Source organism: Macaca nemestrina, chromosome 4 (genome assembly GCF_043159975.1).
Source record: "Macaca nemestrina isolate mMacNem1 chromosome 4, mMacNem.hap1, whole genome shotgun sequence".
NCBI classification, from domain to species: Eukaryota; Metazoa; Chordata; class Mammalia; order Primates; family Cercopithecidae; genus Macaca; species Macaca nemestrina.
The window spans coordinates 154,859,811-154,885,446 of record NC_092128.1 but is presented as its reverse complement, the minus strand read 5'-3'; the positions used below and the strand labels follow the sequence as shown (position 1 = coordinate 154,885,446).

General features: G+C 52.8%; 1 protein-coding gene across 1 annotated transcript; it reads right to left on the bottom strand.

The window, feature by feature from the left end:
- Positions 1-4,970: 4,970 nt before the first annotated feature.
- On the bottom strand, positions 4,971-7,765 carry LOC105483412 (proteasome assembly chaperone 3). Its single transcript, XM_011744297.3, has 3 exons — positions 7,633-7,765; positions 6,748-6,979; positions 4,971-5,491 (listed from the first exon to the last, which is right to left on the bottom strand). The coding sequence occupies exons 2-3, from the start codon at positions 6,961-6,963 to the stop codon at positions 5,339-5,341; spliced, it is 369 nt and encodes a 122-aa protein (XP_011742599.1). The 5' UTR covers positions 6,964-6,979; positions 7,633-7,765; the 3' UTR covers positions 4,971-5,338.
- Between the last annotated feature and the right edge of the window lie 17,871 nt (positions 7,766-25,636).

The window sequence follows — 25,636 nt, the reverse complement described above, 5'->3', positions numbered from 1 at the left end:
CTCAGTCATTTTCACATCATGCCGGTGTCTCTGGTTCATTCCCATCGGTCAGGCCCTCATTCCAGTCACTTACCGGGGTTCCTGTTCCAATTCCATTCCCAGGTGCTCAACAAGATAGCCGAGGCCGGCTCACTCCACTGGTCCCCGTGTGCCACTGTCTCCCCCCGCGGGTCATTTGTCATCATCCGTCCACGTGGGCCCAGGGCTCTGTCAACCCCCTGGAGAAGCCGCTTGAAACGACAGCCAAGAACAGGGCCCCCACTTGCTCTTCTTGACCTCCAAGGCCCCCACATCTGCTTAGGAAAAGGGAGGTGGGGAGGCTTGGGGAGGTTCCCTCGCAGCTGAGCAGAAAACAGTGCTGGACGTCACACTGTGTGGGTGCAAGGGCATTGCTTTAGAGTGAACACTGTCCACTGTCTCAGCCGCAGAGGCTGCCACGGGCCCCGCGTTCATTACTCACAGCGTGCCGTGAGTTTCTGGGAGTTGCGATTACAGCTGGATCTCTGGGTGAATGCCACAGGTAGCTTGTCCTCCTAAAGCAGACGGCCCTGGCTGTGACCACGGCCGGCTCCACATAGCTCCTTGCTGGAGCAGCGGCCGCTCCTGAGTCATGAGGTTGGGAGCAGGCCCAGAAAGCAGAGGGCCAGGGCCCTTCTACAGCTGCTGCCATCTGACTTACAGTAGAGGAGCTAGCTGGATGGCGGAGGTGCTTAGCCTCGGTCTGCGTTGTTACCGGCTGCCAGGTGGCTGTGAAGGACCTCGGGAGGGCACTGGGGGCCACTCTCAATGACATGCCCATTTCACACCGCCTTCAAGGCAGGCAGCTGTGGGGCCCTGCATATGACATGGGGCAGAGCTGTGTGGACATCCCAGGAGCCTCCAGGCAACCTGCCTGACCTCCTTAGCCTTTGTTTCTCCACAGCCTACCTTTATCTTTTTTAATGAAATTATTTTTTTTCTTTATATGCCTTTTTAGAGATAGAGATGGGGTTTCCCCATGTTGCCGAGGCTGGTCTCGAACTCCTGGGCTCAAGCAATCTGCCTGCCTCAGACTTCCAAAGTGCTGGGATTACAGGCTCCCGCCTCCACGCCTGGCTAACTTTTTGTACTTTTAGTAGAGATGGGGTTTCGTCATGTTGGCCAGGCTGGTCTCGAACTTGGACCTCAGGTAATCTGCCTGCCTCAGCCTCCCAAAGTGTTGGGATTACAGGCGCGAGCCACAGCGTCCAGTCTCCATGGCCTACCTTTGAAGGGCAGTCGTGAGGGCCCATTTAGACAGGACAGGCCTCCCAGGCTTGGCTCTCAGGAGCCAACGCTCTCCCGAAAACAGAGTGCCGCACCAGACCAGCAGCCATGGAGGCAAAGCCGACCTTGGCCTTGGCAAGAACCATTTCCCTGGCGCAGTTGTGGCATGAAAGAAAAGGAAGCTATGGCCGGGCGCAGTGGCTCACGCCTATAATCCCAGCACTTTGGGAGGCCGAGGCGGGCAGGTCACCTGAGGTCAGGAGTTTGAGACCAACCTGAACAACATGATGAAACCCCATTTCTACTAAAAATATGAAAATTAGCCGGGTGTGGTGGTGGGAGCCTGTAATCCCAGCTACTCAGGAGACCGAGGCAGAAGGCTAACTTGAGCCTAGGAAGCAGAGGTTGTAGTGAGCCGAGATCATGTCCAGCCTGGGTGACAGAGGGAGACTCTGTCTCAAAAAAAAGGAAGCCATGAAGGAGAACCATGGGGACTCCTGACTGGGAGACATGGCCTCCAGGGCACCCTGCAGGGCGATTCTAGCTTCCCCACTCTCTGGGGTGCGGCCTGCTTCTGTGTATGGAAAACGTGGGGGGCCACTCACAGGGTGAGAATTGAAAGGGCAGCCCCGCTGGGAAGGGCGATCCCACAGCCAGTGAGCAGGGTCCACTGTTATCGCTAAAGGACAGGTCAGGAAGCACAAGCCGCTGAGCTGCATCCGGACTCACAGCGGAGCCCCATCCACGCCATGTCCCCACTGGTTAAATGAGCGAAGCTGTGGCTCTTCAACAAAACTGTCTGGTTTTCATTTGTAGAGACAGGCGTGTATTTAGACAGGCATGTATGTATTTAGATGGGGTCTTGCTCTGTTGCCCAGGCTGGGCTCAAACTCCCAGGCTCAAGTCATCCTCCCTGTCTCAGCCTCCCGAGCAGCTGGGATTCCCGGCATGAGCCACCACACCCAGCAAAAACACCTGACTTTTAGACAAGCGTGAGTAATTACGGGCTAATACCGAACGGCGAAGCTTCTGCCCGGGCACCTGCTCTAAGATATTAATCTGCTGACGTCACGCCTGGCCCCTGGTTCAAGGCTGACCCTTGACGAGCCGCCCCCTGACAGATCCCCTTTCTCTGGCGGAGATCCTGCAGCTGTCCTGACACGTGCTACCCGCTGGGGCCTCGCTCCTGTGCGGACGGTCCTTCCCTTTTCCTTCCATCGACTCCTTCATGGCCCTTAAAATTGTGGGCTCAGATCTCCCAAGAGGAAGACACCAAATGGGATTCAACATAGGACTTCATGAGGGGCTGGCAGACCTCGATGCCAGCCTGCCCGACGGAGGCTGGGTGGAAGCCCTGGGCCGGGAGTCCTATCTGCCAGGGATGTGTTTGCCTCAGTATCCCCTGAGGTCCCCGCTGCACACAGACACTGGTGGGGGCAGCAGGCCTCTGCAAGGGGCCCTCAAGCATCAGTGCTTCCTCCAGGAAGTCTGGCAGGCCCCCCACGTGGGACTCCCCTGCTCTCTTCTTCTCATGCTAACATTGCCTGACAGCCGACTGGGCTGTGAACCCGTGGGGCAGGGACAACGGCTGTGGGTGACCCAGCAGGCACCAGGGCTGTGAACCTGTGGGGGCAGGGACAATGGCTGTGGGTGACCCAGCAGGCACCAGGGCTGTGAACCCGTGGGGCAGGGATAACGGCTGTGGGTGACCCGGCAGGCACCAGGGCTGTGAACCCGTAGGGGCAGGGACAACGGCTGTGGGTGACCCGGCAGGCACCAGGGCTGTGAACCCGTGGGGGCAGGGACAACGGCTGTGGGTGACCCAGCAGGCACCAGGGCTGTGAACCCGTGGGGGCAGGGATAACGGCTGTGGGTGACCCAGCAGGCACTGGGTGCTCAGCAGGTCCTCAGTTTGCTGAAGGAGTGAGCCCTCAAAGAGCCAGTTTCCTTCTGTCCCATCTTCAGCAAACTCACCTTCCAAACTCCTTTGAAATCGGACCAGCATCTGAAATGGCCCCTCCCATCGCCTGTCCTCAAGGGTTTCTGATATTGAGAAAACTGGCCGGGTGCGGTGGCTCATGCCCGGAATCCCAGCACTTTGGGAAGCTGAGGCGGGAGGATTGCTTGAGTTCAGGAGTTCAAGACCAGCCTGGGCAACATAGTGAGACTCCATCTCTACTAAAAATACAAAACTTAGGCGCTCCAGGCCTGAGGCAAGCACCTATAGCCCTGGCTACTCAGGTGGCTTGGCTGAGCACGGGAGGATTGCTTGAACCTGGGAGTCAAGGCTGCAGTGAGCTGAGATTGCACCACTGTGCTCCAGCCTGGGCGACAGAGTGAGACCCTATCTCAAGAAAAAAAAGAAAGAAAAAGAAAATCGCAGAACTTCAGAAGCTATTAGAAATGACTAGGGGTTAGGCTGGGTGCACTGGCTCACACCTGTAATCCCAGCACTTTGGGAGACCGAGGCAGGCGGATCATTTGAGGTCAGGAGTTTAAGACCAGCCTGAACAATATGGTGAAACCCCGTCTCTACTAAAAAATACAAAAAATTAGCCAAACGTGGTGGTACACGCCTGTAGTCCCACCCATTCAGGAGGCTGAGTCTCATTTGAACCTGGGAGGCAGAGGTTGCAGTGGGCCGAGACTGCACCACTGCACTCCAGCCTGGGTAACAGAACGAGACTGTCCCAAAAAAAGAGAAAAAAAAAAGAAGAAGAAAAAGGAAAGAAATAAGCAGGATGCAGGCCTGTGATCCCAGCACTTTGGGAGGCTGAGGTGGCAGGATCACCTGAGGCCAGGAGTTCTGAGATAAGCCTGGGCAACACAGTGAGACCAGTCTGTATTTTTTAAAAAAGGGAATATTTCTTTCTAATTCCACAAACACCCTATGCCCCTGAGGTGTTTCTTTACAGGTACCTAAGGCAGGAAACCCCCAGTTCCCTGGAAGGGCCCGCCGGGCGCTCACTCCGCTCCAGAGCCTTCCTGGTTTCTGTTTTGGGATCCTGTCACCCAACCCAACTCTCCAGTTGCCGCTGTTTCTTGCGAGACTGTCAAAGTCAGGCGGGTCAAAGCTCCGACTTCAGCTTCAGAAATTCCAACTCGGGCACGATCAGTGAAGCTTCCCTCGGAGTGGCTGGAGGGAGAGCCAGGCGGGGCCCAGGTTGCCACTTGTCAGAGGTGTAAAAGCCACCCTGAGGCCAACATCGGCCAACACTGCTCCCTGCAAGACTAAGTCCTGCGGCCTCAGCACAGAAGGACCCCCGCCTACCCCTACACGGAGGTCATGTTCAGCCACACCCCAGCTGCCTACCAGTGAACTCTGGCCACCCACCCCTCCGTGCCCTGCCCTGTCCTGCCGTGCTCCTCCCTCCTGACCTCTGCACACAGTGATCCCTTGACAGAAGCGTCCCCCCTCCCTTGCTATTCAGGATTCAGAGGCCAGCGTCTGTCCCCAGCTGCAGCACAGTAACGGGCACACACAGTAAGATAGTAAGAGATGTCCGCTGATGGCCACCAGTTTCCCAGCAGGCTCAGAGAAGTCACGGGAGGAGGAGCTGCGTGACAGCGTGCACAGGCCCAAGTCTGGGATCCACCTAGTCTCTGGGAACTACGTCTCTCTGCGTTTCTGCCCAACAAGCCCCCATTCCACATGAAGCCCGTGAAACTGAACTCATGCTGTGCGACTGCAATGCCCCGCTACTGTTAGGGACGATGGTGAAGTATTTTGGGATACACATTTGCTTTTAATAAAAAAGAAATTTCCTCCCACAATTGATCCCGTACACGGGGGGCCATGAGCCACGCCTGCTGACTCATTCCTCCAATTCTCAAACACAAGCACGTTTCAGGTCCCAGTGAGATCCATTCACAACTCCCCTGGCACCCGTTCCACCCTCCCCGTCATGCACAGATGATCTTAGTAACCAGAGTAAGAGTCTGCCTGAGACACGAATATTTTTTCCTGGCTCCAAGGGCTAGTGCCAGACAAAGTTCCTCCCTCCACCGGGGAGGGAGGCGAGACTTGAGTCCCTGAGTGGGTGTCTGGGTCCTCACGTGTCCTGCTGAGCAGTGCGGGGCAGCTGCCTCCAGGTCACCACACCTGGCACACCCGGATCACCTCCCTCAGCGCCTTCAGACCCTCCATGCTTTTGTCCTTCACGGCCACGGCAAGGAGGACTGCTCTGTTTCCAGCTTCTTGAGACACAAATGCTACCAGGTTCTTTGCAAAGACATGGATGAGAGGCTGGTGAAAGGAAGGAGAAGAAACCATTTTAACTGCAAGAAACCTGGTTTTTTCCTCAATGTTTTCATGACGTATCCCTTAGGAACCCAGGCAGGCTTCCCACACCACCATTCACCACCACGTAAGTCCATGCAACCGTGACTCAGCGTTCAGGCAGCACTCAGAACACTCCAGTCACTAGCACATTGCTAAAGACGCATCACTCCATTCATTTTCCCAGCGTCTTTCGCAGCCCCGCCTCTTCTGGCTCTCATCCAAAAGAATCCAGGAAAGACAAGCCTGCAGAGGTGAGTGCTGTCGAATCTCACATGTGATTTCTGCAGAGGAGAGCACAGCCAGCGGCCCGCTCATGTAATGTACCATGCGAGGGGAGGCGGCTCGAATGACAAAATTGCTACTTCTGCTTGTCTGCTGGATAAAACGCCTGCGGGCTGGACAAAAGCATCCACCAGGGCAAGCAGGGTGCCTTGAGACCCACAAATGCCTGGAAAATGCTATCGCTGTAGGGAGATTTGTCCCCCAGATGCCCCATGTCCTTACCGACAAATCACAGCCACTGAAGAGGTTTATCTTCCTCCCTGGGGGTCCCTTCCTGACCACTTTATTATTATTATTATTATTAGAGACAGAGTCTTGCTCTCTCACCCAGGCTGGAGTGCAGTGGCACAATCATAGCTCACTGCAGCCTCAACCTCCAGGGCTCAAGTGATCCTCCCACCTTAGCCTCCCAAGGAGCTGGGACCACAGGCACATACCATCAGGCCCAGCTATTTTTTTCTTTTTTCTTTCTTTTTTTTTTTTTTGAGGCAGAGTCTCTATCTGTTACCCAGGCTGGAGTGCTGTGGCGCGATCTTGGCTCACTGCAATCCCCGCCTCTCAGGTTCAGGCGATTCTTGTGCCTCAGCCTCCTGAGTAGCTGAGATTACAGGCATGTGCCACCACACCCAGTTAGTTTTTATATCTTTAGTAGAAATGGGGTTTAGCCATGTTGGCCAGGCTGGTCTGGAACTCCTGACCTCAAGTGATCTGCTCACCTCAGACTCCCAAAGTGCTAGGATTACAGGTGTGAGCCACTGCACCCAGCCTCTCTCTTGCTATATATTTTTTGTAGGCACTTGTGATTTTGTGAAGACGTGTGTGTGTTGTGTTGCCCAGGCTGGTCTCAAACTCCTGGCCTCAAGCGATCTGCCTGCCCAGGCCTCGGAAAGTGCTGGGGTTAGAGGCGTGAGCCACAGTTCCCGGCCAATCCACTTTACCTCATCCTGCCCCAGAAGGACTTTCGTGGTGAGCACAGGCTTGCTGACGTCACTGGCCACGCTGCTGGGCTCCAGGGAGACCAAGGTACCCATCTTCCCGAACTGGGTCACCACCACCAGGATGTGACTGCTGAAGGCCGTGCACACCACTTGGGTGGGGACCCCGCACACCACCTCCGTCTTCTGTTTTGATATCACCAACGGTGTGTCATCCATGGCGGGGCAGTGGCAGCTTTGATTTAGGTTAAAAAGAAAGGGGGAAAAAAGGAGTCAATCAAACAGTACAGCCTTGGGGTTCCCAAAAAAGTAGCACCAGGCATTGAAACAGAAACGCAAGGAAGTCCATTCAAAAGAAGGGTCCAGGCGCGGTGGCTCATGCCTGTCATCCCAGCACTTCGGGAGGCCGAGACAGGAGGATCACTTGAGGCCAAGAGTGCGAGACCAGCCTGGCCAACACGGCGAGACCCCCATCTCTATAAAAAAAATATATATATATTAAAAATCAGCTGGGTGCGCCTATGGTCCCAGTTACTCAGGAGGCTAAGGCGGGAGGATCGCTTCAGCCCGGGAGGTCGAGGCTGCAGTGAGCCGTGATCACACCACTGCACTCCAGCCCGGGCGGCAGAGCGATACCCCGTCCCTGAAAACTAAAACATAAGCAGGAGCGGGGCCGCCCGTATAGACTGCGCCTGGGGCTTTCTGGGTTAGGGGATCGACTTGCACGTTCACATTGCCAGGCCAGGCAGTGGCTTCCCGCCCCTCGGCCTCGCCGCTGCCCCGGCCCTGCAGCCGCGGGCCCGGGCCCCCCACGACACGCGGTGCCGAGGCCGGCCGGACTACTGGGGACGCAATCGCCCGAGAAGGACAGCGGGTATCGGCGCTCACCAAGCCGGCGCCGCGCCCGGAAGTGGCTCTGCGTTCGCCACGCGGGCCCGCCCTGTTCGCAGGTTCCGTCCACCTTCCGGAAGTCAGGGCAGCGGCGCTTCTGGTCCCCCAGACTTGGGGCTCCCGGGCTTCTGAGCGCTTCGGGTTCCGCGCTGCCGGGAGGGCTTGAGGGCGCCTTAGAGCCCGACGCATTTTTTTCAGGAAAGGGCGCTGCGACCGCCCCCGTCCCGGGCCTCAGCCCCTCTGCTGCAGACCCTCGGGATCCTCGATGGTGGGAGCTCTGCCCCCGCTGTCTGTGTCCAGGACCCCCGAAGCGCAGCGCCTAGGAACCCCCTGGCGCTGCGAGCCCGGCCCTGCTGACCACGGGCTTTGGGCTGGAGTCAACATCGTCACCACAGCGAACGCCTATTTGGCACCGAGTGTGCGCCAGGCATCGTTCTAAGCGCTTTATACACATAACTCATTTCATCTCAGCCACCGGGTTTAGTAGAAGCGTTTCATCCGCGTTTTACAGACGTGTGCAGGTGCAGAGAGCTTGGCCAGGCTCAGGCAGCTGGCGGGCTGGGGTTGGCTTCGAACCCCATGCCTTGGTCGCTCCGTGACACGAAGCCCTGGCAAAGGCCAAGAAGGGGGCCAGCTCCATCCTGAAGCAGGATGAGTTCTGGTTCCTCCCAGGGACCTCCTCACTCCCTACTGCCCAGCCTCAGTTTCTCCAGGCTGGAAGGATTTTTGTTTTGTTTGAGACGGAGTCTTGCTGTGTCACCCAGGCTGGAGTGAGGTGGCCCAATCTCGGTTCACTGCACCTCCGCCTCCTGGGTTCAAGCAATTCTCCTGCCTCAGCCTCCTGTGTAGCTGGGATTACAGGCATGCGCCACCAGGCCTGGCTAATTTTTTTTTATCTTTATTTTTAGTAGAGATGGGGTTTCACCATGTTGGTCAGGTTGGCCTTGAACTCCTGACCTCAGGTGATCCGCCCTCCTTGGCCTCCCAAAGTGCTGGGATTACAGGTGTGAGCCACCACATCGGGCTGCTGGAAGTTTTGTTGGCAGGATCGGGCATCTTTAGCAGAGGCTGAAAGTGATTGGAGCCTCCAGAGCCTTCCTCGGCGGGGGTTAACACCCCTTCAGAACCCCAGCGTCAGAGGCCTTTCTGTCGTTTCCTGACAGCCGTGTCAAGGCCGTATTTTCTGTCTGTATTACCCGAAAGGGGTCCTGATCCAAACCCCAAGAGAGAATTCTGGGTGAGTCCATAAAGTGAAAGCAAGTTTATTAGAAAAATAAAGGAATTGAGGCAGAAAAATAGGGTCTGGAGGCAGGGAACACTTCAGCCGTGACAGGAAATGTCCCCTCCATAGGGTGTACACGGAGTAAATGATTTTGTAACTTTACTCCATCCTCTTTATTTACATAGGGCGTACACCAAGTAACCAGTAGAAACCCCTAGAGGGTATTTAAACCCCTGCAAGTTCTGTAACAGGGCGCCTGAGCCGGCATACTTGGGCCTCCCCCACGCTATGAGGTGTGCTTTCGTTTTCAAAAAATCTCTGCTTTTGGCCGGGCGCGGTGGCTCAAGCCTGTAATCCCAGCACTTTGGGAGGCCGAGACGGGCAGATCATGAGGTCAGGAGATCGAGACCATCCTAGCTAACACAGTGAAACACCGTCTCTACTAAAAAATATAAAAAACTAGCCGGGCGAGGTGGCGGGTGCCTGTAGTCCCAGCTACTCGGGAGGCTGAGGCAGGAGAATGGCGTAAACCCGGGAGGCGGAGCTTGCAGTGAGCTGAGATCCGGCCACTGCACTCCAGCCTGGGCGACAGAGTGAGACTCCCTCTCAGAAAAAACAAACAAACAAACAAAACAAAACAAAAACCTCTGCTTTTGTTGCTTCATTCTTTTCTTGCTTTGTGCATTTTTTTTTTTTTTCTTTTTTTGAGATGGAGCTTCGGGAGTCTCCCTCTGTTGTCCAGGCTGCAGTGCAGTGGTGCCATCTTGGCTCACTGCAACCTCTGCCTCCCAGGTTCAAGCAATTCTCCTGCCTCAGCCTCCTGAGTAGCTGAGATAACAGATGTGCGTCACCATGCCCGGCTAACTTTTGTATTTTTAGTAGAGATGGGGTTTCGCCATGTTGGCCAGGCTGGTCTTGAACTCCCGACCTCAGGTGATCCGCCCGCCTCAGCCTCCCAAAGTGCTGGGATTACAGGTGTGAGTCACCGCGCCTGGTCACTTTGTGCATTTTGCCCAATTCTTTGTTCAAGATGCCAAGAACCTGGACACCCTCCAATGGTAATGGAATAAAGAATGGCTACTCCTGGCCGGGCGCAGTGGCTCAAGCCTGTAATCCCAGCACTTTGGGAGGCCGAGACGGGCGGATCACGAGGTCAGGAGATCGAGACCATCCTGGCTAACACGGTGAAACCCCGTCTCTACTAAAAATACAAAAAACTAGCCAGGCGAGGTGGCGGGCGCCTGTAGTCCCAGCTACTCCGGAGGCTGAGGCAGGAGAATGGCGTAAACCCGGGAGGCGGAGCTTGCAGTGAGCTGAGATCTGGCCACTGCACTCCAGCCTGGGCTACAGAGCAAGACTCCGTCTCAAAAAAAAAAAAAAAAAAAAAAAGGATGGCTACTCCATAGGCAGGGCAGCCCCAAGGGCCGTGGGTTGCCCATTTTTGTGGTTATTTCTTGATGATATGCTAAACAAGGGGTGGATTATTCGTGCCTCCCCCCCCCCTTTTTTTTTTGAGACGGAGTCTCGCTCAGTCGCCCAGGCTGCAGTACAGTGGCTGGATCTCCGGCCGTGCCTCCCCTTTTTAAACCCTTTATGGTAATGTCCTGGTGTTGCTATGGCATTTGTAAACTGTCATGGCGCTGGTGGGAGTGTAGCAGCCAGGACGACCAGAGGTCACACTCATGGCCATGTTGGTTTTGGTGGGTTTTGGCCGGCTTCTTTACTGCAAACTGTTTTATCAGCAAGCTCTTTATGACCTGTAGCTTGTGCCGACCTCCTATCTCATCCTGTGACATAGAATGCCGTAACTGTCTGGGAATGCAGCCCAGCAGATCTCGGCCTCATTTTACCCAGCCCCTACTGAAGATAGAGTTGCTCTGGTTCAAACACCTCTGACATTTACACCAGCGAAGCCCCTAGGAGGATCTTGACTCCCTCTTCTCATCGTTGGATGACTTCGTATCCAATCCAAGTCAAGTCAAATGAAGCACGCTCCTTCCAATGATGATTTCTGGATGCCTAAAATAAAAGGCATGCATACAGAAAATGATCAAAATAGGCATCAATCAAGGGGAAATTCATTTTTGAGCATTCTTGCAGCCAGTACACAAAAGGAGAGATGATGAGTTTCATGGTTCTAATACTCAAAAAACAGGAAGCATATCAACTTCCCAGGAAAGTCTGTTTCTGTTGGCTCTAAATTTAAACACACATCCACCCACACATACCCCACAAGCAAATTGCCAGTGGATTGCTTTGCCATCTGAAATCTTCAGAAGGTTCACTAGCTTTTATTCACCTGTTTCTTCATTCTCCCTCTCTGTAGGCAAATAGATACAAGAAATCTGATCCTGCCCCCTGAAAGAAAACCCTCTGAAATAAACTTATCACCTTTATAAAAGGGATGTTGAAGAACAACATGGATGCTGGGTTTGTTGTTGTTTTTTGAGACGGAGCCTCACTCTTGTCATCCAGGCTGGAGTGCAGTGACGTGATCTCAGCTCACTGCAACCTCCACCTCCCGGATTTAAGCGATTCTCCTGCCTCAGCCTCATGAGTAGCTAGGATTACAGGCACCTGCCACCACTCCCAGCTAATTTTTGTATTTTTAGTAGAGATAGGGTTTCGCCATGTTGGCCGGGCTGGTCTCGATCTCCTGACCTCAGGTGATCCGCCCGCCTCAGCCTCCCAAAGTTCTGAGATTATAGATGTGAGCCATTGCACCTGGCCTGGATGTTGTTTTTGATGACACTGTTAAGCACATATGTGAGGGATTGGTTGGTTGGTTTGGGTCTAGATCCAAGATAAAGACAGTAGGAAAGAAATGAGAGGTGGAAGGTTGTCCTAGGCTGAGGTGGTGGTCCAGGGACTTTCTGGCAGCTCAAATGGATGCCTGGGCAGAATTTATATATCTAGAAGAATGGAAGAAGACCTCATTGCATGCCATTGACTGTTCTCCAGTACCCAAGGGTAACTGAACTGGAAAGAAAGCCTCCCTCAAATGTAAAATGGGAATGTCACAGTGATGGTGCCAATTGTGGGGCAAAGAGTTGGAGGAGTTATTTTGAAAAATGAAAAAAAAGCAAAGTATCTTAAATTTGTCTTATATTCAATAACTTGTAGGTGATAAATGCCATGGTGTGTTCATTTGTAGAACCAGTAAAGAATTAGTCAAGTGCCAATTTGGTAGGATTATAATTTTTCCGACAAATTGTATGATCGCTAGACACGTTATCCTTCCCGTTGTGTGTGATTTTCTGAGCTCCAGGATGAAGAGGATTGAATTTATAAAAACGGGCAAGGATATCATCAATTTCCCCACGAGTCTCTCTCTCTCTCTCTCCCTTTTTTTTTTTTTTTTTTTTTTTTTTGAGACAGAATTTTGCTGTGTCTCCAAGCTGGAGTGCAGTGGCATGATCTTGGCTCACTGCAACCTCCACTCACCGGGTTCAAGCTATTCTCCTGCCTCAGCCTCCCCAGTAGCTGGGATTACAGGTGCGCGCCACCACCCCTGGCTAATGTTTGTATTTTTAATAGAGATGGAGTCTCTCTATGTTGGTCAGGCTGGTCTCGAACTCCTGACCTCAGGTGATCCGCCCACCTCGGCCTCCCAAAGTGCTGGAATTACAGGTGTGAGTCACCGTGCCTGGTCTAGATTCCTGAAACCTTACGCCTCTTGGGAGATAGACAGTTTGGCTTTGCAACTGATGTGCTTTGTACTTCCACAACCTCACGACATGCTCTCCCATCCTCTCAACAGGAAAGATTCTGGAGCTTTGCTGGGAGGGGTGTGTGAGTGGAGACCCGTGAAGTAACAGTTTTTGTGTTACGATGATTTCTGTTTTCCTCTGCAGCCCTGTAATGACAGGAACTCAGACAGTCTGGTCTTCAGACCAGGAGGACTCCCAGGTACGGCAAATCTTAGATTTGGTAAAACTTTAGGCATCAGAATCAACTTCCTTGGCTGTTAATTTTGAGCAACTTGCCTTAGTTTCTCAGCTTAAAAATGAAGATGAAAAATGAGGGTGCCTGTCTCTTGGGATTTAGAGGGGCAGCCCACGCACCGCAGTTTTTTTTGAGATAGAGTTTCACTGTTGCCCAGGCTGGAGTGCAGTGGCACTACTTCCGGCTCACTGCAACCTCCACTTCCTGGGTTCAAGCGATTCTCCTGCCTCAGCCTCCCGAGTAGCTGGGATTACAGGCATGTGCCACCATGCCCAGCTAATTTTGTGTTTTTCATAGAGACGGGGTTTATCCATGTTGGCCAGGCTGGTCTCGAACTCTTGACCTCAGGTGATCCACCTGCCTCAGCCTCCCAAAGTGCTGGGATTACAGGCGTGAGCCACTGCACCTGGCCTATTTTGTCTATTACTTTATTTATTTTGGAGACAGGGTCTCACTCTGTCACCCAGGCTGGAGTGCGCGGCAGGATCATGGCTCACTGCAGCTTCAGCCTCCCGGGCTCAAGCAATCCCCCTGCTTCCACCTCCTGAGTAGCTGAGACTACAGGAACACACCACCACGCCCAGCTAATTTTTGTGTTTTTAGTAGATATGCGGTTTTGCCATATTACCCAGGCTCGGAATATCATAAATTTAGCTGTTACATTTATGATTAACCAGCTGTTCTTCCAATCCTTATAAACAGACCTTGCTGCTCTCTGCCTGATGAGCAGCAGCTTGGGTGCAAATGGACCATATGGCTGGGACGTCGTGGGCCCAGCAGGGCTGGAGTGGTGGCCACCACGCCCTGCACAGGGCCCCCAGGGGCTGCCTGAATGGAATTTTTTTTTTTTTTTTTTTTTTTTGGAGACAGAGTCTTGCTCTGTCGCCCAGGCTGGAGTGGAGTGATGTGATCTCAGCTCACAGCAACCTCCACCCTCCCGGGTTCAAGCGATTCTTCTGCCTCAGCCTTCTGAGTAGCTGGGACTACAGGCAAGCACCACTATGCCCAGCTAATTTTTGTTTTTTTAGTAGAGATGGGGTTTCTCCCTGTTGGTCAGACTGGTCTCGAACTCCTGACTTCAGGTGATCCACCTGCCTTGGCCTCTCAAAGTGCTGGGATTCCAGGCGTGAGCCACTGTGTCTGGCCGTGGCCGTCTTGTCAACACAACACCCCCTTGAAGTGTTTGTGTGACACAGTCGTAGGTAGAATCATGTTACTATAGACATGATCATTATTCTCACTTCTCTCAGCCAGCCTTTTAAGAGGAGCTGGTTAGCAGACAGTTGGAGATGACATTTGTGATACAGACCAGTGACAGACATTAGACACAGATATTTTATTCTGTTTAGGCTATAGAGGTTTTGGAATGAATGAGGGAAGGGTAGGTGAAAGAAACCCACGTCCAATTGTCTTCTGCTCCTGCAGGGGCGTTGATGGGCTCAAACAAGTGGAAGAAGCCTGGGCTGAAATGATTTCTCTTTCTGGCTTTTTTTTTTCTGAGACAGAGTCTTGCTATGTCGCCCAGGCTGGAGTGCAGTGGCGTGATCTCAGCTCACTACAACCTCCGCCTCCCGGGTTCAAGCGATTCTCCTGCCTCAGCCTCCCCAGTAGCTGGGACTACAGATGCCTGCCACCACACCCGGCTAATTTTTGTATTTTTAGTAGAGACAGGGTTTTACCATGTTGGCTAGGCCGGTCTCAAACTCCTGACCTCAAGTGACCCGCCCACCTCGGCCTCCCAAAGTGCTGGGATTACAGGCATGAGGCACCACACCCAGCCTCTTTCTGGCTTTTTACTCCGGTAGTTGTGCTGGCCTCATTCTCAGATGGCTGTCCCTGGGATATGGTGAAATTGTCTCCCCTGGCCTAGTTACCTCGCCATAGCTTCTCTTGCTCAATAATTCCAGAAGTCCCCGGATTGAATCTCCTTAGACCAGTCTGGGTCACATGCTTGTCCCTGAACCAATTACTATTTAAAAACTAAATTAATGTAGGGCTAGGCACAGCGTCTCATGCCTGTAATCCCAGTGCTTTGGGAGGCCAAGGTGTGTCTGGAATTGGTTCCTTCCGGTGAGTTCTTGGTCTCGCTGGCTTCAAGAATGAAGCTGCGGACCCTCGCGTTGAATGTTACAGTTCTTAAAGATGGTGTGTCCAGAGTTTGTTCCTTCTGATGTTCAGATGTGTCTGGAGTTTCTTCCTTCCAGTGGATTCGTGGTCTTGCGGACTTCAGGAGTGAAGCCGCAGACCTTCACAGTGAGTGTTACAGCTCTCAGAGGTGGTCTGTGGGGAGTGGCTGGTTCCTCCTGGTGGGTTCGTGGTCTTGCTGGCTTCAGGAGTGAAGCTGCAAACCTTCCTGGTGTGTGTTACAGCCCATAAAGGTATTGGGGACCCAAAAAGTGAATAGCAGCAACAGTTTTTGCAAAGAACAAACAAACAAAACTTCTACAACATGGAAGGGGACCCCAGCGGGTTGCCGCTGCTGGCTCAGGTGGCCTGCTTTTATTGCCTTATTTGACCCCGCCCACATCCTGCTGATTGGTCCATTTACAGAGTGCTAATTGGTCCAGTTTACAAAGTGCTAATTGGTCCATTTTACAGAGTGCTGATTGGTGCGTTTACAATCCTTTAGCTAGACACAGAAGTTCTCCAAGTCCCCACCCCACCCAGAAGCCCAGCAGGCTTCGCCTCTCAAAGGCAGGAGATTCGCTTGAACCCAGGAGTTTGGGACCAGCCTGGGCATCACAGGGAGTTCCCATCTCTGCAAAAAATTTAGAAATTGGGCATGGCGGTGTGTGTGTGTGGCCCTAGCTACTTGGGAGGCTGACATGGGAGGATTGCTTGAGGCCAGGAGGTCAAGTCTGCAATGAGCCGAGATTGTGCCACTGCACTCCAGCCTGGGCGACAGAGAGACACCCTGTCTTAAAAAAATAAAATAAAATAGGCCAGGCACGGTGGCTCAAGCCTGTAATCCCAGCACTTTGGGAGGCCGAGACGGGCGGATCACGAGGTCAGGAGATCGAGATCATCCTGGCTAACACGGTGAAACCCCGTCTCTACTAAAAAATATAAAAAACTAGCCGGGCGAGGTGGCGGGCGCCTCTAGTCCCAGCTACTCGGGAGGCTGAGGCAGGAGAATGGCGTTAACCCGGGAGGTGGAGCTTGCCGTGAGCCGAGATCACACCACTGCACTCCAGCCTGGGCCACAGAGCGAGACTCCGTCTCAAAAAAATAAAAATAAAAAAATAAAAATAAAATAAAATAAAAGATAATAAATGAATGAATGTTAAAGGAACTTCCCACACATATTTGGGAGTTAAAAAAATACTTCAATTACATAATATAATGGGGGTTTCTAAATATTCGAATATTCTTCCCTCCCCCATCTCCCAGAAACTGTGATTCGAAATATATACAATTTTTTTTTTTTTTTTCGAGACAGAGTCTCCCTCTGTCCCCAGGCTGGAATGCAGTAGTGCAATCTCAGCTCACTGCAACCTTGGCCTCCTGGGTTCAAGTGATCCACCTTCCTCAGCCTCCCAAGTGCTGGGATGACAGGCGTGAGCCACCGCACCCGGCCACGATCCTACTTCTTGACCCTGCAGATTTGTCTGTTCTGGAAATCGTCTATAAATGGAACCATACACTGTGTGGCCGTTTGTGTCTGGCTCCCTTCACTGAGCGTCATGTCGAGGTTTGTTCCTGCTGTGGCCTGTGTCAAGTGCTTTATTCCTTTTGGAGAAACTGATTCCTGCTTGCTGAATAGTTGGGAGGAGTTGATGACATCCCTTTCCAGAAGGGCCCAGCGCAGGACATGGCATGTTAGAGGTGCTCAGTGAAGCTTCCCTCCCTTCATGGGTCACGGGGAGCCGCTGATCATAACAGATGCAAAGACACCCACTGTGATCGATGGTTTTGAGCTCTCCGCACTCCCAGGCTTTTGCAAGACGCGGAAAGACTAGACATAGCCTGAAGCCAACCTGCACTTCCCGAATTCCCTTTGACGGGCCTGGCAAATGTCAAAACAGCCTCAATGCCACAGTTCTGGCTACCGAGGTGGGCTGCGATGGTGTAGAGGCTGGACACTGCCGGGCGTGGTGTTTCACACTTAATCCCAGTGCTTCCAGAAGCCGAGGCGAGAGGATCACTTGAGGCCAGGAGTTCGAGACCAGCCTGGGCAACACAGCAAGACCCCGTCTCTACCACACATAAAAATAAAATCAGTGGGCATGGTAGTGGGCATCTGTGGTCCCAGCTATTCGGGAGGCTGAGGTGGGAGGATCTCTTGAGCCCAGGAGGTCAAGGCTGCAGTCAGCTGTGATTGCACCGTTGCGCTCCAGCCTGGGTGACGCAGCTAGACTCTATCTCAAACAAACAAACAAACAAAAACAAAGAAGCTGGATATTGACTCGGAGAAGCAGACACACAATGCCCCTGCAGAGGAGGTGAGGTCAGGGCCGGGAGGGGTGACTGTGGGCAGGTTTCACTGCTGGGCTATAGAGCTTTTTCTTTTTCTTTTCTCCCTTCCTCCCTCCCTCCCTCCCTTCCTTCCTTCCTTCCGTCCTTCCTCCTTCCCCTCCCCTCCCCTCCCCTCCCCTCCCCTCCCCTTCCCTTCCCTTCATGGAGTTTCAGTCTTGTTGCCCAGGCTGGAGTGCAATGGTGCGATCTCGTCTCACCGCAACCTCTGCCTCCCAGGTTCAAGCGATTTCCTGCCTCAGCCTCCCAAGTAGCTGGGATTACAGGCACCCAACCACCATGCCTGGCTAATTTCTGTATTTTTATTAGAAACAGGGTTTCACCATGCTGGCCAGTCTGGTCTTGAACTCCTGACCTCAGGTGATCTGCCCGCCTCGACCTCCCAAAGTGCTGGGATTACAGACGTGAGCCACCGCGCCCGGCCTCTTTTTCTTTTCTTTTCTTTTTTTTTTTTGAGACAGGGTCTTGTTCTGTCACCCAGGCTGGAATACAGCGACATAATCATAGCTCACTGCAGCCTCAGGCGACCCTCCCACCTCAGCCCAGGCTCAGGCGACCCTCCCACCTCAGCCCCCTGGGTAGCAGAGACTACAAGGGCATACCACCACACCCAGCTCATTTAAAAAATATTTTTGTAGAGATAAGATCTCCCTTTGTCACCCAGGCTGCCCTCCAACTCCCGGGCTCAAGCAATGCCCCCCACCTCAGCTTCCCAAGGTGCTGGGATTACAGGCATGGGCCACTGTGGCCGGCCAAGATCTTCCTCCGTGCTGACAGACCTGCAGCTGAGGCCTGGGAGACTCTGTGCCCCAGGGACTCCGGCTTTTCCGCTGGCCTCATCACTGCCTTCACTGTGCCCCCAGCTGGGTTTGACAATCTTGTGGGCCTTGTTGTGTGCCTGTAGAGTTATCGATGGCCGTGACCTGCACACTATGGTTGCAAAGACACTTGAATAAATAGCAGCACAGAAATAGAAATGATTCCAGTGAGAGCGTTCCACGAGACAGAGATGACCTTTAGTACCCAGTTATCTGGAAAGACATGATGAACCACTTATTTTTTTTCTAAACTTTGATCGTCCAAGTTGAGGGTGGGGCGAGGCACGATTTAAGAAGCATCTGCTGCTACGGTTTTTGGAAAAGAAAAGCTTAAAAGCAACCAATTGAAAATGACAGATATTTTATCACAAGACCAAAACCCAGGGTCGTCTGTGTACAATTCAAATTTTTTCCCAAAGGAAATTAATGAATCCTATTAAAAAAAGAAAAACCAAATCCACTTTATAAGGATCCAGGGACAGACTCATCTAGAAAGGAAATAAAACGTCTCCTCAGGGAGTATTTAAAGATGGCTTGGAGCCAGGCGCAGTGGCTCTTACCCATAATCCCAGCACCTTGGGAGGCCGAGGTGGGAGGATTGCTTGAGCCCAGGAATTTGAGACCAGTCTGGGCAACATAGGAGGACCCCATCTCTACAAAAAAATTGAAAAATTAGCCGAGTGTGGTGGCGTACACCTATAGTTCCAGCTACTCAGAAGGCTGAGGCAGGAGGATCGCTTGAGCCCAGGAGGTCAAGGCTGCAGTGAGCTGTGATGGTGCCACTGCCCTCCAGCCTGGGTAACAGGTGAGACCCTGTCTCTAAAAAAAAATTAAAGCAGAGACCAGTGGTGTTTCTTGCTGGGCATAGTCTCAGCTCCGCCAGGGCTTTGAGTGCTGTGTGGCCCAGGGATGCCCGAGCTTTGGAAGTTTTTTTGTTTTGTTTTGTTTGGTTTTTTTGAGACAGAGTCTTGCTCTGTTGCCAGGCTGGAGTGCAGTGGTGCAATCTCGGCTCACTGCAACCTCCACCTCCCGGGTTCAAGCGATTCTCCTGCCTCAGCCTCCTGAGTAGCTGGGATCACAGGTGCCCGCCACCACGCCCGGCTAATTTTTGTATTTTTAGTAGAGATGGAGTTTCGCCTTGTTGGCCAGGATGGTCTCGACCTCCTGACCTCAGGTGATCCACCTGCCTTGGCCTCCCAAGGTGCTGGGATGACAGGCATGAGCCACGGAGCCCAGTCGAGCTTTGGAGTTGTATATGAACTGAAGTATTTTGTTTAACACCACGCAGTAAACACAAAGTAAAACCACTGTTGCTGGGCCGCCTTCCATCGTGGCACAGAATTGAGAGTTGAGCGCGTTGCTTTGTTTTCCGCCAAACTTAGCCAAGCTCCAGTCTTACAATCTTTTCGTTCCTAGCATGAGGCTTTCTGTCTTTGTGGCAAATATTGAAGCCTGCCACCTCACCTCTTGCACTATTTGTTTAGTTCTTTAAGAAATGAAACCTTAATCCATGTACAATTTCTGAAAGCCTTTATTTCAATATTTTAAGAAGTTATTTCCCCTGGCAAAGCAGCCGCCCCGTTGCCCGGTGTGGAGCTCGACGACAAAGCTCATTAGCCTGAGTGGAAGCTCATTCATTATTGCTGCGTTTTTGCTCTTCCAGGAGATAACGGAGAGCCAGCGTGCTGCGTGTCACAGTCCCTGGATGAACGTTTGTGGAACTGGATTGAATTAAACAAGACATGCAAAGCAAGTGGTTCGTGAGGTGGTGTGGGGTTGTAGGGATGGGGACTGACATAGCCCAAGCCCTGCCTCGGCCCCACCTCTTAACTTGCTGATGACCTTGGATGATTCCCTTCCCATCCTGGGCCTCTGTTTTCTCATCTGTAAAATGGGTAGATTGGCAATGTGGCCTCCAGGTCTGTACTTCTGTGATTGCCGTGTTTCCTTGGGGGTTCCCATCTGCTCCTAATACTCTCAAACTGGGGTGGGGATGGGGGACCAAGGAGGAAGGGGTGGCCCAGTGGTCCTGCCTGTGGAAGGTAGAGACAGACCTGGAGTTGATTTTGTATAAGGAGAGAGGGAGTGTGGTGGGGTGGGAAGCTGGGAAGAGCCTCACTACCCGAAGGTCCTGTCTGTGTCTGTGGGTGAGTCTAGAGGCCTGACTGCATGGCGGGCCGGACCAGGCAGACTGGACACAGCACGAGCACTTGTGAACACCGGAATTTTCCAAGGTCTTCCATGGCAGGTGGGGAGAGCCCTGCTCCAGAGGCACTGAGCCCTGGGCCTGTGGGGCTTTGCATCAGAGATTTCTGCTTTCGGGAGGCTGCACTCAGACCGTGAAAGGCTTTTGCAAACCCAAACGGCTGTCATTCTGTAAGTGAAGGTACAACTCATAGACGCAGGGGATACTGCTAAATACTACAAAAAAACAAGGCAAATTCAAACTAAAGACAAGGCTGGGTGTGGTGGCCCACGCCTGCAGACCTAGCTACTTGGGAGGCTGAGTTGGGAAGATCACTTGAGGCCAGGAGTTTGAGGCCACCCTGGGCAACACAGCAAGACCGTGTCTCTACAAAAAAATGAATTAATAAGCTGGGCATGGTGCGATGCACCTGGAGTCCCAGCTGCTTGGGAGGCTGAGGCAAGAGGATCGCTTGAGCCCAGGGGTGCGAGGCTGCAGTGAGCTATGCTCGTGCCACTGCACTCCAGCCTGGGTGACAGGAAAGTAAAGGAATAAAAGGGTGGCTACTCCACAGGCAGAGCTGCCCTGGGTGCTGCTGACTGGGTACTTTTAGGGTTATTTCTTGATCATATGCTTTACCAGGGCTGGATTATTCATGAGTTTTCCGAGAATTCCCAGCACCGAGGCTTCCTCCCCTTTTTAGACCATGTAGGGTAACTTGCGGATGTTGCCTTGGCATTTGTAAACTGTCAGGGCACTGGTGGAAGTGTCTTTTCACATGTTAATGGATTATAATCAGCGTGTAATGAGCAGTGAGGATGACCAGAGGTCGCTTTCCTCACCATCTTGGATTTGGGGGGTTTCAGCTGGCTTCCTTACCGCATTGTTTTATCAGCGGGGTCTTTGTGACCTGTGTCTTCTGAAACCAGTCCTGCGGACCTCCTGTCTCAGAGTCATGTGGTGTGTAGCCTTTCCTGAGTGGTTTCTCCCACTTAGGATACTGATTCAGCCATGTTGTTGCCCACGTCAGTAATTAATCTCTCTTTTTTTTTGCCGCGTAGTATTCTATCACCTGGATGCACCACCGTTTCTTTATCCATTCTCCTATTGAAGAGATTTGGGTTGTATCCAGCTTGGGCCACTATGAATAAAGCCTCCACTGACCTTCATGTACAGGTGTTTGTGAGAACATAAACGTTCACTTCTCTTGGAAAATACTTGGAATTGGGATTGCGAAGTAGCATGGCAGATACATACTTAATTCTAGAAGCTTCCAAGCTGCTCTCCAAAGTGTGTGCACCACTGTGCATTCCCTCCAGCAGTGCAGGCACGTCTCAGTTTCTCTGCATTCCTGCCGAATAGACATCCATCCATCCATCCATCCATCCATCCATCCATCCACTCATCCATCCATTCCTCATCCATCCATCCACCCACCCATCCATCCGCTCATCTATCCATCCATCCATCCATCCATCCATCCATCCATCCATCCATCCGCTTACCCGTGCATTCACTCATCTATCCATCCATTTACTCATCTATCCATCCATTCACCCATCTATCCATCCACCCACCATCCATCTGCTCATCCATCCACCCATCCATCCACTCATCCATCCATCCATCCATCCATCCATCCACCCATCCACCCATCCATTCATCCATCCACTCACCCATGCATTCACTCATCTATCTATCCATTCACCCATCTATCCATCCACCCACCCATCCATCCACTCATCCATCCACTCATCAATCCATCCATCCACGCGTCCATTCATCCATCCACTCACCCATGCATTCATCTATCCATCCATTCATCCATCTATCCATCCACCCACCCATCCATCTGCTCATCCATCCATCCATCCATCCATCTATCCCTCCCTCCATCCACTCATCTGTGCATTGACTCATCTATCCATCCATTCACCCATCTATCCATCCACCCACCAATCCATCCGCTCATCCATCCATCCATTCATTCATCCATCCACTCACCCATGCATTCACTCATCTATCCATTCATTCACCCATCTATCCATCCACCCACCCATCCATCCGCTCATCCATCCATCCATCCAACCAACCATCTGCTCATCCATCCATCCATCCATCCATCCATCCATCCATCCATCCACCCGTCCATTCATCCATCCACTCACCTATGCATTCACTCATCTATCCATCCATTCACCCATCTATCCATCCACCCGCCCATCCATCTGCTCATCCATCCATCCATCCATCCATCCATCCATCCATGCATTCACTTATCTACTCATTCATCCATTCACTCACCCATGAATTCACTCATCCATCCATCCACTCACCCATCCATCCACTCATCCATCCATCCTCCCACTCACCCATCCATCCATCCACTCATCCATCCATCTGCTCATCCATCCATCTGCTCATCCATCTATCCACCCACCCACCCATCCATCCACTCACCTGTCCATCTGCTAATCCATCCATCCACCCATCCACCCATCCATCCACTCATCCATCCATCCACCCACCCATCCATCTGCTCATCCATCCATCCGCCCACCCACCCACCCACCCATCCATCCACCCATCTGCTCATCCATTCATTTATTCACTCATCCACTCATTCATCCATTCGCCTACCCATGCATTCACTCGCCTATCCATCTACCTACCCATCCATCTGCTCATCCATCCACCTACCCATCCATTCACTCACCCATTCATCCATCCATAAGATAAATGTTTTCTTGGTCATTCACTCGATGAGCATTTTCTGCTGGAAGATGGTCCAAGGCCCCCCGCTACCACCCCAATGAAGATATAAGACAGACAATAAACAAATGGCTGCAGGTCAAGGCAGAGCCAGGAAAAGCAGAAATGACCCCACTGCCAGCAAGTGGAACAGGAGGTAATTTCAAAGGGATTTGAAAGGAAGGAGAAAATGCTCCCCTAGGAAGACAGCTGTGAAAAAGAATGAGATGGGCCCATAAGCAAAGACCTCCTGGAAACGCAGGACCTCCTGCCTGGTGGAGAAGGCCAGCAGTGATGCCGTGTCACCAAGGTCCACTGGGGTGGTGGGGCAGAGTTAGCTGGGACTTCCAGCTTCCAACGTCCACACATATTCTATACGAATTTTTTATAGTTGACATTTTTGTTGTTTTGTTTTGTTTTGTTTTCCACAGAGTCTCGCTCTGTCGCCCAGTCTGGAGTGCAGTGGCAAGATCTCTGCTCACTGCAGCCTCGACCTCTCAGGCTCAAGAAATCTTCCCGCCTCAGCCTCCCAAAGTGCTGGGATTATAGGTGTGAGCCACTGCGCCCTGCTATCGCTAACATTTTATTTTTACAACCAAAAAAGAAATGAAAAGGGAAAATAAGGAAAAATACTTGCAGTAGTTGTAGGCAGGGAGGCTAGCGTTGAACAGACACATCCGTGGTCCCCAGGTGCACTCCGGGAGGGGATTTGAGCTGGGTCCTGGTGGGAATGAGGGCGGGAATGAGGAGCGACTGGACTGTCTCCAGCCATTGGGAAGCCGGGTCGGGGAGCGCATGTGTTGCCAATGAACGCCTCTGGGGGGCAGCAGAGGCCACAGAACGCTCCTGTGCGGCGCTGGGGCTGGGCTGGGGCTGGGCTGGGGCTGGGCTGGGGCTGGGCTGGGGCTGGGCTGGGGCTGGGCTGGCTGGAGCTGGGCTGTTCTGGGGCTGGGGCTGGGCTGAGGCTGGGGCTGGGCTGAGGCTGGGCTGGGGCTGGGGCTGGGCTGGGGCTGGGCTGGGGCTGGGGCTGGGCTGGGGCTGGGCTGGGGCTGGGCTGGGCTAGGGCTGGGTTGGAGCTGGGCTGTTCTGGGGCTGGGCTGGTGCTGGGCTGGGGTTGGGCTGGGCTGGAGCTGGGCTGTTCTGGGGCTGGGGCTGGGCTGGGGCTGGTCTGGAGCTGGGGCTGGGGCTGGGCTGGGGCTGGAGCTAGGGGCTGGTCTGGAGCTAGGCTGTTCTGGGGCTGTTCTGGGACTGGGGCTGGGCTGGGCTGGGCTGGGGCTGGGCTGGAGCTGGGCTGTTCTGAGGCTGTTCTGGGACTGGGGCTGCCCTGGGCTGGGGCTGTGGCTGGGCTGGAGCTGGGGCTGGGGCGGGACTGGGGCTGGGCTGGGCTGGGGCTGGGTCCAGCGTGGGTGGAGAGATGGAGCTGTCTTATTCTCCTCACTCCCTGCTTGCGGGAGGGAGGTCCTTCTCCTCCTCTGAGAAATTATACATCTTCCTAGGAGGCCAGGAGCCAGTTCATCCCTCTGTCTCTCTCTCTCTGTCTCTTTCTCTCTGTCTTTGTCCCTCTCAGTCTCTCTCTCTGTTTCTGTCTCTCTCAGTCTGTTTCTCTTTGACAGATCTCTCTCTGTCTGTTTCTGTCTGTCTGGGTCTTTCTCTTCTCTTTTTCTGCCTACCTCTCTGTCTGTCTGTGTGCCACTCTCTGTCTCTGTCTCTCTCCTCTCTCTTGGTCTCTTTTTCTTTGTCTGTCCATCTGCCTGTCTGTCTCCATGTGTCTATTTGTCTGTCTGTCTGTCTCTGCATCTCTGTCTGTCTCTGTCTCTCTCATTTCTGTCTCTCTTGGTCTGTCTCTTTCTCTTTCTCAGCCTGTCTGTCTGTCTCTGCATCTCTATCTGTGTCTGTCTCTGTCTCTTTCTGTTTCTCCATCTGTCTGTCTGCCTGCCTCCTTCTGTCTCCCATGGCCTGCCTGTCTCTGTCTCTCTGTCTGTCTCTGTCTCTCTGGTTTCTGTCTCTCTTGGTCTGTCTCCTTCTTTTTCTCAGCCTGTCTGTGTGTGTCTCTCTGTCTCTTTCTCTCACGGTCTGTCTCTATCAGTTTCTCCATCTGTCTGTCTGCCTCCTTCTTTCCGTCTCCCTTGGTCTGTCTGCTGTGCATCTGCCTCTGTCTCTGTCTCTCTCTCTGTCTCTCTCTTTCTCTCTCTCTCTCTCTCTCTCTCTCTCTCTCTCTCTCTCTGTCTTTCTCTTATCTGGGTCCCTCTCTCCCCATCCAGTCACCTAATGACAAAGCACTTTGTCTTTGGAAGGTGTTGGCATCTGTAATTGACGTCACAAGCACCTGCTGAGCCTGACCCTGTGCTGGCTCTGCAGAGGTAACGGGGACACAGGTCCAGTCCACAGTCCTCTGGGGAGACGGCCAGGCGCACGCAGGTAGACGATTATAAATCAGACAAGGACGTGACTGTTCGGAATCGGGCCCGGGGAGACAGAAGCTGGAATAGACTGTCAAGGCCATAACAGAAGCACACAGCTTGTGTGTGCTGGTGCCGGGTCCTCTGTAGTTGCTGTTATTGGGCCTCAGCCTCAGCTCTGACCTTCCTGGTAGCCCTAGAGAAGAGG

Coding starts and splice junctions, on each gene's coding strand:
- LOC105483412 (XM_011744297.3), bottom strand. CDS start 6,963: ATGGATGACACACCGTTGGTGATATCAAAACAGAAGACGGAGGTGGTG. Junction 5,492..6,747: donor TCCTTCTGGGGCAGGATGAG/GTAAAGTGGATT, acceptor TCCTTTCACCAG/CCTCTCATCCATGTCTTTGC.